Source organism: Talpa europaea, assembly GCF_964194135.1.
Source record: "Talpa europaea genome assembly, chromosome: 1".
NCBI lineage: Eukaryota > Metazoa > Chordata > Mammalia > Eulipotyphla > Talpidae > Talpa > Talpa europaea.
In genome coordinates this window covers 72,001,492-72,015,798 of record NC_140073.1, presented here as the reverse complement: position 1 = coordinate 72,015,798, position 14,307 = coordinate 72,001,492, and the positions used below count along the sequence as shown (strand labels likewise).

General features: G+C 37.5%; 1 protein-coding gene across 2 annotated transcripts in view; it reads left to right on the top strand.

The window, feature by feature from the left end:
* Nucleotides 1-14,307, top strand: part of EPB41L5 (erythrocyte membrane protein band 4.1 like 5) — a gene marked incomplete at both ends in the record, with an annotated part of 90,604 nt that overhangs the window by 50,145 nt on the left and 26,152 nt on the right. For both annotated transcript variants that reach the window (XM_084240729.1, XM_084240728.1), the window contains 2 exons: nucleotides 8,360-8,523; nucleotides 12,499-12,596. In XM_084240729.1, the coding sequence (XP_084096855.1) occupies nucleotides 8,360-8,523; nucleotides 12,499-12,596 (262 nt within the window). The remainder of the gene's footprint in view (nucleotides 1-8,359; nucleotides 8,524-12,498; nucleotides 12,597-14,307) is intronic.

Genomic DNA, 14,307 nt, shown 5'->3' with positions numbered 1-14,307 from the left:
CCTGCAGTATGGGTGTATGTGATGTTTTTCTGTGATTAGATTGAGGACATTGTTTGAGGGGAATAATACTACAGGGGTGATGTTGGGATAGCTATATGTTCAAAATGGAACTCCTAATCCAATTTCTCCTATCTCTGGTTTTTTCTTATCCGCTGTTCCTAGCCCAGTCATTGTCAGTTCTCTTTTTCCTGTTGTTAGGCCAGTATGTCTCAGGCTATATTCCAGAAGTTATGGAGGTGAGACCCAGAAATATGTTTTAACTTGTCTCCTGGAGATTCTGATGCATGCTGAAGTTTGAGAAGCACTGGTACCTTATAATCATCTTGACTCCTCTTTGTCGCAACTTGTCAAGCAGTAATTTTGTCAGTTCTGTCTTCAGTATATATTCAGAATCCGCTGCTTCTCACCATCTCTTCTGTTCCCACCCTGTCTCAATTTACAGGGTGGGAACAACACATTGGTACAACACTATATGAATCCGCTGCTTCTCACCATCTCTTCTGTTCCCACCCTGTCTCAATTTACTGTCTTTTACTTCTTTCTTACTTAGCCCCCCAACCATCGTGCTTACTACCTTTTGCTATCTCATTCTCCTGCGAAACAGAGATGCCTGTTACTTAGATCATGACACTTTGATGCACAAACCTACCACTCACTCAGAATAATACCAGAATTCTCACATTGACAGAAACATTTTCACATCCCTTGTTCTTCAACTGATCTTGACCTTGCTCATTTACGTCCAGATCCCAAGCATACCAAATGTTTTCCCCTTTCTCTTACCCTTCTGTTTTCTCACTTTATCTTACATATTGTATATTTACTTGTTAGCTATCTCCATATTCTTTTTTATTTAAAATAATTTCTTTTTTTTTTTTTTAAAGACTTATTTATTTATACAAGCACTGGGTACAGTCAGAAGTGTGGGAGGGTGAGAGAATTCACCAGAGCCAGAGCGGGGAGCAGAGCAGGCAGAAGTACCGAAGTACACTGCTGAGGGGAGCAGCGGGCGGCAGGAGAGGACTGCGCGCCATGTGGGACCCTCCTCTGGTGTCGGGGGAGCAGCTGGGGATCGAACCAGTGCTGCAGAGGCTGCGGGCAGCTTCGCAACCCAGCGCTCAACCGCTGCGCCACGAGGGAGGCCCCTATCTCCATATTCTTTAATAAAATGTAAGTTCCATCAATGGGGACATTTATTTTGTTTATTCCTGTCCCCAGAGCAGTGTTTGGCTTGGCGCCCCATGAATGTTGGTTGGTTGGTTGGTTGGTTGGTTGGTTGGTTGGTTGGTTGGTTGAATGAATGCCACTGGCACACTGGGTGATGCAGAAATAGTCAAAATGTTGCCTCTAGCTTCAATAAATTTACACTCAAATTGTGAAGATGGATGGTTTTATAGTTAAATTGATGAAAGTGCTAAATCATTAGACGAGATTATAGAAGAGGTAGAAATTGCAAAGACTTTCTGATATTTGTATCAGATTTTGAGTGATGATTAGAATCAGGATCATTGGATGGATAGGTCATTTGGACCATGAGAGCTATCGCAAACGAAAATTCAAAAGTAGCAAAGTGCAAGCTGTAGCTAAATAATGAATGGGGTATGAGTGATGGGTATTGCAGAGGTACTGGATAGTAATGGTAACTGACATTTGAGTGCTTCTATGCCTTGCATTGTTCTGGAGGTGTAACTGTAAACATTTACTCCAGCAACTTAGCATTTAATCCTTATAGAAAAGTGTAAAGTATTTAAGCCAGTGAAGAAATTAAGGCACAATAAGGGTATGTAACTTATCCAGAGTTGGATTGCTGGTACTTGGTGAGACTGGGTTTTTTGTTTTGTTTTTTTGAAGATTTTATTTATTTTTATGTAGAAGAACTGTGGGGGTGGGGGACGGTAGGGCAAAGGTCCCAGGGGTGAAAGGATTCACCAGAGACAGAGTGGGGAGCAGAACAGTGGATTATAAGTAAAAGCAGATTAAAATGCCCCAAATGTAGTGGGGAAGCAAGACAAACTGCTATAGTTTATACAGGTAAGTGTTCATAAAAAGGAAGGAAGTGGACAGAAGTAATTTTACATCTTCCTTTGTACATTCTTTGGAAATTGCCAAAGCCACAGGTCATGCCTAACTACATTTTCAAAAACTTTTTTTAGTGTACAATTCATTGGATTTTAGAATATTCACAAAGATATATAGCCATCACTCCTATTCCAATTCCAGAACATTTTTGTTACCCCTTAAATAAAGCCCTTACCCTTTAACAGTTACTGCTTGTTCTTCCCTCTTCCCAGGCCCTAACAAGCAGTAATCTACTTCTGTCTCAGAATCTTCTCATTCTAGCAATTTTCTATGAACAGAATTCTACAGCATGTTGACGCCAGTCAACTTACTGGGTTTGGCCTTCTTTACATAAGCTCCAAAACTTGTAGCTTCATACATGAGATTTTTCCTCCATTTACTTAATGTAATTTTACAATGCCCTGCTTTCCTGGGGAGAGGAAAAAAAGTCCCTTATCCTTTGAATTTCCATGCAGAATGTCATTTTGAATTTCTTGTCTTTCATGGCCTGAATAATGTGTACCCTTAGGTTCTCTCAGTAAGTCTTGCTTCAGATCTTTAGCATCTGAGATGTATTAGTTTTCTAGAACTGCTGTACAGCTCACATTTTCAGAGGCTGAAATCAGAGAGGTCAAGATTTAGGCAGATCTGCTTCCTTCTGAGGTCTATGAGAAAGAATCTGTTAAGTGCTTCTGGTTTCCAGTGGTTTGCTGATCGATAGTCTTGAGCTTGCTAAAGCATCATAATCCCTGCCCTCGTCTTCATTGATATTCTCTTTGTATATTTATCTGTCCAGTTTCCCCAGTTTTAAGAAATTCAGTCATACTGAATTAAGTTCCTATCCCACTGTAGTATGATCTCTTCCCAGCTTAACTAATTGCATCTGCAGTGATCCAGTTTCCAAATAAGATAACTTCTGAGCTACTAGGTGTTAGGACTTCAGCATATGAATTTTGGTAGGACATAATTTAACCCATTACATAGTTACATTCAACAGAAATTGAGACAATTCAACATTCTTTTATATATGGGCTTCTGTTTCACTTCTGGATTTATAAAGATTTTATTTTTGAATGTTTTCAACTGATTTTCTGTGTAGCCCCAATGTTCATATGTTGATACCCAATCCCTGATGTGATGGTGTTTGGATGTAAGACCTCTGGGAGATGATTGGGTTATAAGGGCAAAAGCCTTCAAGAATGGATAGTGCCCTTATGAAGGTGACCATATTGAGATCCCTCATTCTTCTGCCATGTGAGGACACAGTGAAAAAAGATGGAGTCATTTCTGAACCAGAAAGTGGGCCCTCTCTGAGACAACAAATATGCGAAAACCTCCATCTTGAACTTCCCACCCTCTAAAACTGAGAAATTGCTGTTTGGTTTTTTTTAAAGATTTATTTATGCATATAAGAGCTGGGGTCTGGGGTACAGGCCAGAGGTGTGGGGGGTGAGAGGATTCACCAGAGATAGAGTGGGGAACAGAACAGGCAGACTAACTGAAATACACTGCTGAGGGGAGCAGCAGGCGAGACAGAAGAGGTTGCTCCTGGCCATGTGGGTTGCTCCCTGGCCAGCCAGGGATCGAACTTGTGCTGCAGAGCCTGCGGATTACTTCATAGTGCCGTGCTTTAACCCCTTACGCCACCGGGGAGGCCCGAGAAATTGCTGTTAATCCACTCAATCTGTTATCTCTGTTACAGCAGCTGAAATGTAGTAAGCCAAATTGTGTGCAATTAAAAACATTTTCTGTCATGCCCATGCTAAGACAGCCAGAAGTGAACTCTCACCAGTTCTCACATCCTTTTGTCTGAAAATTTTGGTATCTGTAGTTTTAAAAAAAATAAAATGAAAATGTCCAAAAAAAAAAGATGAAAAAAAATAAGATGAAAATGACAGTTTAAAGCACAATATTTCTATCAGCCAGCTTCAGATTTCAATATTCTGCCATTTTTGTTTCATCTCCCCATCACCATGACCACCACTTCATAATCTTAACCTTATTACCAAAAAAAAAACCCACAGAAAGACCCCGACAAGTGACACTGATTCACAGAATAACAACTAGACAGGAAAAGCAGAAAAAGGCCTGAAAATGAGCAGATATAAGATGGTTTTGCATTAATACATTTTTATTGTGTTAAAGATGAAAAGCACCGAAATTTAGTGGTTTCCAAGTAAGTTTTTTTTTAAACAGTTTCAAGTCATTTTCTTTTTTTTTTCAAAGATTTATTTATTTATTTATACAAGCACTGGGTGCAGTCAGAAGCGCGGGAGGGTGAGAGAATTCACCAGAGCCAGAGAGGGGAGCAGAGCAGGCAGAAGGACTGAAGTACACTGCTGAGGGGAGCAGCGGGTGGCAGGAGAGGTCTGCGCACCATGCGGGACCCTCTGGTGGCCGGGGAGCCGCCGGGGATCGAACCGGTGCTGCAGAGGCTGCGGGCAGCTTCGCAACCCAGCGCTCAACTGCTGCGCCACCGGGGAGGCCCGGTTTCCAAATAAGTTTTAGCCAAGAAATCTTTCAAATAAAATCTATAAGGAAAATCCACATAGAAGTCCTTAAGACAATCACTATGGAGAAATCAAAACTTCACCACTTTTTCTACACCTATATATAAATCACCCATGTATATCTGTGGAATTCTTTGTGCTGTGTGGAACACATTTTTTGGAAACCAGGTAAAAGGACATGTTCAAAGTTGCAGTTGTATGGTTGCAGAGACAGGCCTGGGACACAGATCTCTTGCACTAAAATTCTTTTCTTGCTCTCTCTTGTACAACTTTAAAAAAATTCTCCTGCTTGGACCCCTTTCAAACATTGGTAGTCCCTTTGATATATAACTCAATATTAGGTCGATAAAATGTCTACAACCTTTGAACTTACCTACAGCAGACAAACTACTGGTCACTCAGGCAACCACTGTTTTGCTTTCAGTTTTTATAAAATTGCCTATTCTAGACATTTCGTGGAAATAGAATCATACCACCTACAGTGTTTTATTCAGGGTTCCCTAGGATAATGTTTTCAATTTAGTTTCCTGTTGATTGCTATTGTATAGGTATAAATTAATTTTTTTAAAGATTTATGTATACAAGAACTGGGGTACAAGTCAGAGGTGCGGGAAGGTGAGAGAATTCACCAGACAGAGCAGAGAGCAGAACAGGCAGACGGACCAAAGACACTAATGAGGGGAGCAGCAGGCGAGGCAGGAGAGGTTGGCCGTGCCATGTGGGTCTCTCCTTGGCCGGCCGGGAATTGAACTGGCACTGCAGAGGCAGCGGACAGCTTCACAGCGCAGCGTTCAGCCAGCTGTGCCACCTGGGAGGCCCTAAATTATTTTTTATGTATTGATTTTGTATCCTGCATCTTTGCTGATCTAGGTTATTACTTTCTAGTTTCTAAATTCACTATTGTAAGGGCACAGTGTCACAATTTTTAGAAATGTATATAATTGTATAGTCACCACAATGCAGGTTCTACAAAATGTTCATTGTTCCTTCATGGCTGGTTTACACTTAGTCATGCTCTTACTGGTCACTCAGGCAGTCACTGTTCTGCTTTCAGTTTTTAAAAAGTTGCCTATTCTAGACATTTCGTGGAACTAGAATCATACCACCTACAGTGTTTTATTCTGGGTTCCCTAGGATAATGTTTTCAAATGTATCCTAGTTTGTTTCTTTCAATTGCCAAATAGTCCATTATATAGATACACCACATTTTGTCTATCCATTCACCAATTAGTGGAAATATTTATTGTTTCCATGTTTTGGCTAATGTTATGAAATTCCTGAATATGTTTTTTATGAGCCTAAGTTATCTTTTCTCTTGGATAGACTCCTTCCTCCTTTTAGGAGGAAAATTACTGTATTATATGATAAACTTATATTTTAACTTATTGAAGTTAAAATGTAAGAAGTTAGCAACTTTTACCATAGTGATAGAAGTACATGAGGCTTCCAGTGTGTCTGCCTCCTCTCCAACACTTGTTATTTTCTGTATTTTTTATTATAGCCTTTGTAGTAGGTGGATAGTGTCATTCATTGTGGTTTTGATTTGCATTTTTCTGAGTATTAGTGATAATTGAGCATCATTTCTTAAGTTTATCAGCTACTGTGTCTGTAGAAATGTGTGTTGAGATGTTTGCCCATTTTTATATAATTTTTTTTATGTTTTAAGAGTTTCATCTTCCCATGACTATGGTAAAATGCCACTGGTACAGTTGATAGAACTAAACTGGATGGGGAGACTTTTCCACTGGATGAGGGATCAAGGATATCAATAGTAATTGAATTAAGAGTGAATTGATTGAATCTTTTAATTTCAGACCTTACATCATAGCAGTCAGCCCCCACACCTCCCCAAACCCTTTTTCAACCCCTGGCAACCACGGATTATTTTTAGTCTTTATGTATTTGCCGATTGTAGATATTTTACATAAACAGTCATACAATATATGGTATTCTGTGTCTAACTTTTTCCCCTTTAACATATTCTCAAGGGCCATCATGGCAGTATGAATCAGTACTTCATTCCTTTTACTAATTTCTGAATAGTGTTCCTGTGGGGGACAATAGTATAAATAAATATTACATTTTATTCATTCATCCTGTGAGGGACATTTGAGTTGTTTCCACTTTTTGGGTTATGAATAATGCTGCATGGAAACATTTTTGTGCACTTTTTTGTGTGGATGTGTTCACTTAGGTATATTTGGTTTTTGTTTTAAAAGGTTTTTTTGCTGATCATAAAATTTTGACTTTTGTCTTTCAGTTCTTTCAAGATATCCTTCTACTGTTCTCTAGCTTACATTATTTCTGATCTGAAATCTGCCGTCATCCTTATTTTAGTCCTTTGTTTATATAATGTCTTTGATTGCTCTTAAGGTTTTCTTTTCATTATCGGTTTTAAGCCTTTTGGTCATGATATATACCTTGGTGTAGTTTTCTTCATGCTTCTTTTGGTTAGTCTTTATTGAGAATCTTGGACCTGTGGTTATCGTTTTCATCACATTTGTTTAAATTTCAACCTTTATTCCTTCAAATATTTGTTCTGTCCCGCTCCTACCTTGCGACTCCAGTTACCAATAAAGTAGGCTGCCTGAAGGTTCTACAACTAGCTGATATTTTTTCCTTTTGCCATTTTTTTTTCCTGTGTGTTTTGTTTTGGATAGTTTTTATTGCTATGCCTTTAAATTCAGTATCTTTTTTAATGTCTAATCACCTTTCAGTCTCATGCACTGTGCTTTTCATCTTGGATATTATAATTTTCATCTCTGGAAGTCTGATTTGGGTCTTATATCTTACATATGTCTGCTTAATTTGTTGAACATGTAGAATTCAGCTGTGTTTCTACTTTAATGTTTCTCTTAATTCTAACATCTGTGTCAGATTTCTGTTGATTGATCTTTTTAGTGTAAAGCTGTCTTTTTCTGCCTCTTTGCAGTTCTGATAATCTTTGGATGCCTGCCATTGTAAATTTTACTTTGTTAGATGCTAGTTAATTTTGTTCAGCTAAATCTTCTGGGGATGTTTTTTGGGGGATGCTAAATTACTTGGAAATAGTTTATTTCAGGTCTCACTTTTATGTTGTGTTAAATGGGTCTGTTGGCATGCTGTCTGGGTTAATTATTCTCCATTACTGACGCAAAGCCTTCCTGAATGTTCAACCCAATGCCCTGTGAATTACGTGTTTTTACAGTCTGTGGGAACTGGCATGGCATTGTGGCCTAGTGTGCGTGCCACTAATCCTTTCTGTAGCCAAAGGGAAATTCTTTTGCATGGTTATTTTCCCATTCTCTCTGAATTTTCTCACACATACTCACTGACTAGTACTCTGATGAATACTTGAGGAGGTCCCTTTATAGCCCTCCAGGATTCTTTCCTTGATGTGACGCTTTTCCTGACAAGTACTCTGTCCTATGAACTGCAGCTGCCTAAGTCTCCCTGGACTCTCATCCTCATCTTCTCAACTAAGGGAGTCTTCATGTTCTGCCTCATTTTACCCACTCTGTGCTACAGCCTGGAAATTCAAGGAATTTTGTTCCCAAATCTCAGAATCACTGCTCTTTGTTGCCTAATATCTAATGTCTTGAAAATAGTTTCTTAAGCACATCCCTCCCCGCATTTAGATTATTTCTGATAGAAAGCTTAATCTGGTCCCTTTTCTCCATCTTGGCTGGAAGATGAATAAACCAATTGGGATACAAAACCTGAATTTCTTTTTTCAAACAGGTTTTTGCTATTATTTTAAATTATTTTCATGATAAATTTCTTGGTCTAAGTAAGTTTTGTTACCTTCACAGCTTACCTCTAAATAGCAATTTGCTAGATAATCCAGATATATTGGAAACAACCACTGATGATGTCATTGGAACACCTGACACTTGGAAGGCATCCCAGGCACCAGATGAAATTAATAAAGACACCAGTCAAACTGGATTAGAGGAACCAGAAGGTAACTGTAGGAGTAAGTAAATGCTCTGTATAACATCAATGTCATCTTTTTATTTTACCTCCCTTTGAAATGAGCTATTAAGTCAGTTTTGCTAGGACTGTTTTCTGAGTTAAAAATTTTTTTGTGCAATAGTAGAATAGTTATGCTGCCTTGCCTTGTTTTGGCTTAAGGGTACATTGAAATATTATAATTGTGACCATTAAACATGTTTTTATTTATAAGTCAGTAAACATTTAATCAGTGTTTTTAACTTGCTTCTTATTTTGTTACTTGAGTGAAAATTAAGTTTTGAAAAAGATTTCCCTTAAGAATATTCTAGGGCACAAGATCGAATGTTTGGACTTCTCACTAGTACTTAGAAAGTATTGTTATTTATGAGGATTATTGTTGACTAGAACCATGAAAGTAAATAATCCAGAAAGAATGCTATTTTCTTAATTTTTTGAAGATTAAAGGGAAACAATTTATTGCATGTTGAAAGTGTTAATGTGAGTTTGGTTTGATGTTAAAATATAAACTGTTTATATTTAAAATTTAAAAAGGAGTTAAAACTTAAACAGGAGTTTCCTAGTAATCTCAGTGTAATGTGTGTTCATTTAAAAGCTGCCTATATTTATGTGGCTGTTGGCAATTTTGATTTCTAATGCTAAAATTAGGGCCTCCCTGGTAGTGTAGGGGTTAAGGCTTGGCATTATCAAGTTATCACCACTGCAGCCTGAGTTGATCCTAGGCCAGGATGCTAACATATGGTGCTGCGGACCTCTTCTGTCTCCCCTACCGCTCCCTTTAGCAGTGTATTTCAGTAGATCTGCCTGTTCTGCTCCCTACTCACTCTGGTGACTCCTCTTATTACCCCCCACACCTCTGATCTACACCCCAGTTCTTCTATACATACATAAATAAATTTTTAAAAATAAATAAAATTAGGCAAGTCTTTAAACAACTCATAGGAAATTGCAGGTAGATAGGCTGTTGTCGCTGAAGAATGTGGAATATAGCAATATTATTTAGTAATTTAGAAATAGAAGTGTTAATAAAAGTTACACAGTGCTCTAGTTAATAAAACATATTAAAGTACTACAAGTATTGGTGTTAAAAAAGTTACTTTTTTCCCCAAAGTAATCACTAAACAAATGTGATATCTTTCAAAAATCAGTGGGCATCAGTAAATACTGTTGGGGTTCTGAGGTTAAGAGCAAGGGGAGAGGGAAATGATATAAAGGGAAGTAAAAGATTGTGGTGGGAAGAAAAATGATATATCTGATTATGTTTTTATTGACATATACCACCTTTAAATTGTGCTTAAGAGTCTTAAGATCAGGGAAAATATACTCTGTTACTATTTTTCATGTACTTTCTCTGCAATAATTTCTTCTGTTTAGTTTTCATTTTTTATAGCCCTGCCCTGAACTCTTTGTCCCTGGAAATGATTGCTCTTTGTCACTGGAGAGATGAAAAACATAGCAAATCAAGGCCATCACAATTTAGATTTAACCAGAAGCAGGACTGGCACAATGAGTAATTTCAGTGGTAAAATAAAAATAGTCTTGTTTATAGAGATGGCAATATTGATTTTATTTACATTCCATTTATTTCCATCAAAGAGTTTTGTTTGTTTGTTTGTTTTAATACTTTCAGAGTTGCAGTAGTGTTGTATTAGCTAACAGTGATTATTAAGTACATACTTCCCAGGATATTATATGAGATTTGAGGAACGTGGTAGAATAAACTGGGGATGCCTAGAAAAGATCAAGTGAGATGAGTAATAACTCACCAAATATTTGAAAGCCTGATATAGCAAATAATTTATGACACTTTATTGGTAAATTTTGGAGCAGCAAAATTTATATTTGAAAAATTCAATTTATAATTGAAAAAGTATAGGGAAGCAAATTTAGAATCTGTGTAGCAAAGAATTTTTAACTGTTTCAGGCATGTATTAAAAATAGATACTAGCAATGAGTGAACCCCTCATTATATAAGGTACTTAAGCAGAGCTTAAATGTTAAAGTTGTTACAGATGAATTCTTCTATATCATGGCGATTTCACTACTATGGAATAATTCAGTTCAGATTTATAACATTTGCTCAGTCAATGAAATTAATGTTAGAATGTTAAGAATGAAGGTTCATTTTATATTTTTTCTTTTGATTGTAATGTTAAAATCTAATCTAATCATGTAGATTAGTGGTTATAAATAGTTTCTTTATTTAACAGTTTATCATACAATCTCAGGATGTTCCTCAAACAGAAGTAGCAGTAGCTCTATTTCCATTAGAAAGAAAAAAGCACAATAGTATTTATCAGTATAAGTTAAAGCATTTATTGTATCAGCATAATCATTTAAAATTTAGTATCAAATAATTTGAAGCATAAGAAAACCAGGAGAAATTGAATTAATGATTCTCAGTTTGGGTTGTGCATTAAAATTACCTGAAGAGTTTTTAAAACTATCAGTGCCAGAAAACTACCTCCAGAAATTTTGATGTAATTGATCTAGGATCAACTCTGGAAATTAGTATTTTTTAAAATATTTTTATTTATGCATACAAGCACTGGGTTGTAGACCAAAGGTGCGGGAGGTGGGGCAGGGAAGGGGGCAGGGGGCCTGTGAGAGGATTCACCAGAGACAGAGTGGGGAGCAGAACAGGCAGATCTACTCAAACACACTACTGCGGGCAAAACAGGAGAGGTCTGCTGCTCCATGTGGGTTAGCTCCCTGGCCAGGATAGAATTCAACTGGAACTCAAGTCATAGTGGCTGTCCATAGCTTGACAGCGCTGAGACCCTGCACCTCCAGGATCGCCCCTGGAAATTAGTATTTATGAAAAGCTCCCTATGTGATTCTAATGTGCAGCCAAGAGAGTGATCCATTGTGTTAATTGATGGACACTTTCAAAAAATTCCTTTGACTAAAAGGGGATCTGATTTAGTAGTTTTCCCTTTCCCTTCTCTTCCCTTCTTCTACCTGATTATATTAAAATTATTAGGTATTCAATACCTTTTTATCAGATGTTATGTAAAAACTCAAACACCAAATTACTTCCCTGCAAAATAAGAGTTTTGCAGAGTGGTTAATTTTTGAGAGTCACTTAAAGATGGATTTTGTTTTCAGTGGCTAGAGGACTTTATTTGTAATGTGTTTTGCAGATAGGTGAAATATAATGAAAATAAATTGTCCTGCAGCACACCTGAAGGTGCCGGTATATAATATGTTTAATCAATGAATAAATAAATATGTCCTTCATCAATTTGTCCCACATAAGTATAGTTTTAGGCAGTGTATAGGTAGGGCCCAGGAAAGAAAACAGCAAAATACTGATATTTGGGAGCAGGAGCTTAGGTTGTGGTTATAGATAAAGGGACCATATCATAGGTGTCCTCTGCCTTTTCTTGGAGTCTTTTGCCTTGCAAACAGCCACATATGCTATTGAGAGTCCATGTCTAGCTGCTTTTTAGTGGTGCAAATAAAGAGATGCAGCAATGTTCCTATTTAGGTTAATTTTTATTTTTTTTAAAGATTTATTTATTTATGCATACGAGAACTGGGGTACAGGACAGAGGTGTGGGTGGTGGGAGGATTCACCAGAGACAGAGTGGGGAACAGAACAGTTAGACTGAGTAAAATACACTGCTGAGGGGAGCAGCGGGGGAGTAAGGAGAGGTCTGCTGCGCCATCTGGGTTGTTCCCTGACTGGCCTGGGGATTGAATTCTCGCTGCAGTGGCTGCAGATTAGATTGCCTCATAAGTTGTGTCTTACCCCTTGCGCCACCAGGGAGGCCCCTAAGTTAATTTTTAATCAAATCAATGGAGAGCTACATAATTATAGACAAAAATGGTATTTATGGTGGTAATTTGAAAAATCACCTTTAATTAATGGTAACTGGTTTTGGTGGGGGGGGGGGGCACTTACACCTATGTTCTCTCGCGACTCTGACAGCCTGACAGACTGAAGGACTATTTTCCCTTTTTCCCCCCCACCCAGCATTTAAAGATGTCTCAGAGAAGCTCAAACACCTTGAGATGGAAAACAGTCCTTTGCCATCTCCTTCTCCTAACATTGATGTTAACATCAACAACCAGGTATTCAATTTCTGCTTTGTATACCTGTCACCCATCTCCAGTCCTCCTAGAAATCCTTTCTTTCCAAAGCTCATGTGTTTTCTTTCACTAGGAAGTCTGTGTGTACTGAAGTCCTATAAACCTGTTTTCTCATTTAAAATGATGAAGTTTGTGGATATTTAGGGGGTGAGAAAAAAACTTGGGTAGCCACATTAAGAAATGAAATGTCATCTCACGGTTATTTTTTTTAAACATGTACTCAAGTGTTGTGACTGTCAAAGCTTTTACTTTGATTCAGCCCATCCTTTCTCTAATTCTGCTCAGTGGGTCTAGATTTAATTGGTGGATTTGGCAAAAACCTTTTGAAATCATAGAAAGATTGGTTTGAAAGGGAGCTGCTCTGTATTATAAACAAGAAGGAGGATAGAACTTAACTTCATCCTTCATACCTTTCACCACCCTGTCCCCTTGGAGGTTTTTAGTTGTGGATAGGGGGTAATACCAATTAAACTTTAGTTAATTGACTATAATTAAAACATTTTTTCTAATTTCTACATTAAGTAAGTTATGGAACTAACTAAATTAAATGAAATAATTGTATGAACTCTAGATATCCCCACTTACAGAGACTAGTGAATTTTAGAAATGGAGAGACCACTTTTTTTTTTTTTGGGGGGGGGTCATATATAGACAGCAGATAAGGAGAATCTATTGAATGAATTTGTTTTGGTTTTTGTTTTAAAGAGGGAAGGGGAACTACTGATTTGCAGTATTCTTTCATTCTTGGACAACTAAATGGAATTTCTCCAGTGATCAGTATGGAGTAAAGGGTGATTTTTTTCTTTTTTGTATACTAATGGTTAAAACTGTCCTTTTAAATCTATCTTTTTTTTCTAATATGATTTTTTTCTTAGAAATGTCTTTTACAGCCTGATTAAATTTCAGACTTTTTTTTTTTCTTGGCCCATCAGTATTTTTTCCTATTACATTGGCGTGCTTGCTTTTACAGTGTCAGATTTATTTATTTGTTTGTTTGTTTGTTTGTTTGTTTGTTTATGTCTCTGTGAGGTAGGGGATGCAGGGTAAGAGCTGCTGTAGATCACTATACAGGTGTCTGGTTTACCAGACAAGGTGGTGATCTGTATGGATGTAGTGGCATTTGAATTCTTTCAGAATGGGAAATACGATCTTGACTTAAATTCATCTGATGACCCTGCACAGCACATCATAGAGAAAGAGCTGAGATAGCTGTACAAAAACTTCATGAAATAATATCTTATTGTCTCCACTGAAGTTGCCTTTGACCAGGATGACTGGGCCACCTAAACCTCATTCCTCTCATAACCCGAGGCCAGGTGAGAAGCTGGAGGCCCCAGGTCTCCCCTGGAAAAATCCAAGTCTTCATGCTCTTCCCCTTGAAATAAACACTGGTGCCAACAACAACAAAATAACAGAATGTGGGGGAAGAACACATGGCTGGCAATTAATTTGATAAAAATTGAATGAAGGACTAGAATAAACCTCAATTAAGAATGAAACCTAGTGAATCTTGGTGGAATTGGCAACAGAGAGAACAGTGATTGTGCTTTATATTGCACAGGAGTTCATGAAAATCATTAAACTTACTTTTTTCCTTTCCTTGAAAAAGTCCCTGCATGTTTTGCAATAATATAATTGAGTCTCTGAAGCAAAGGATATATTATATTAGTCTTTTTTCTTTTTATTAATTATT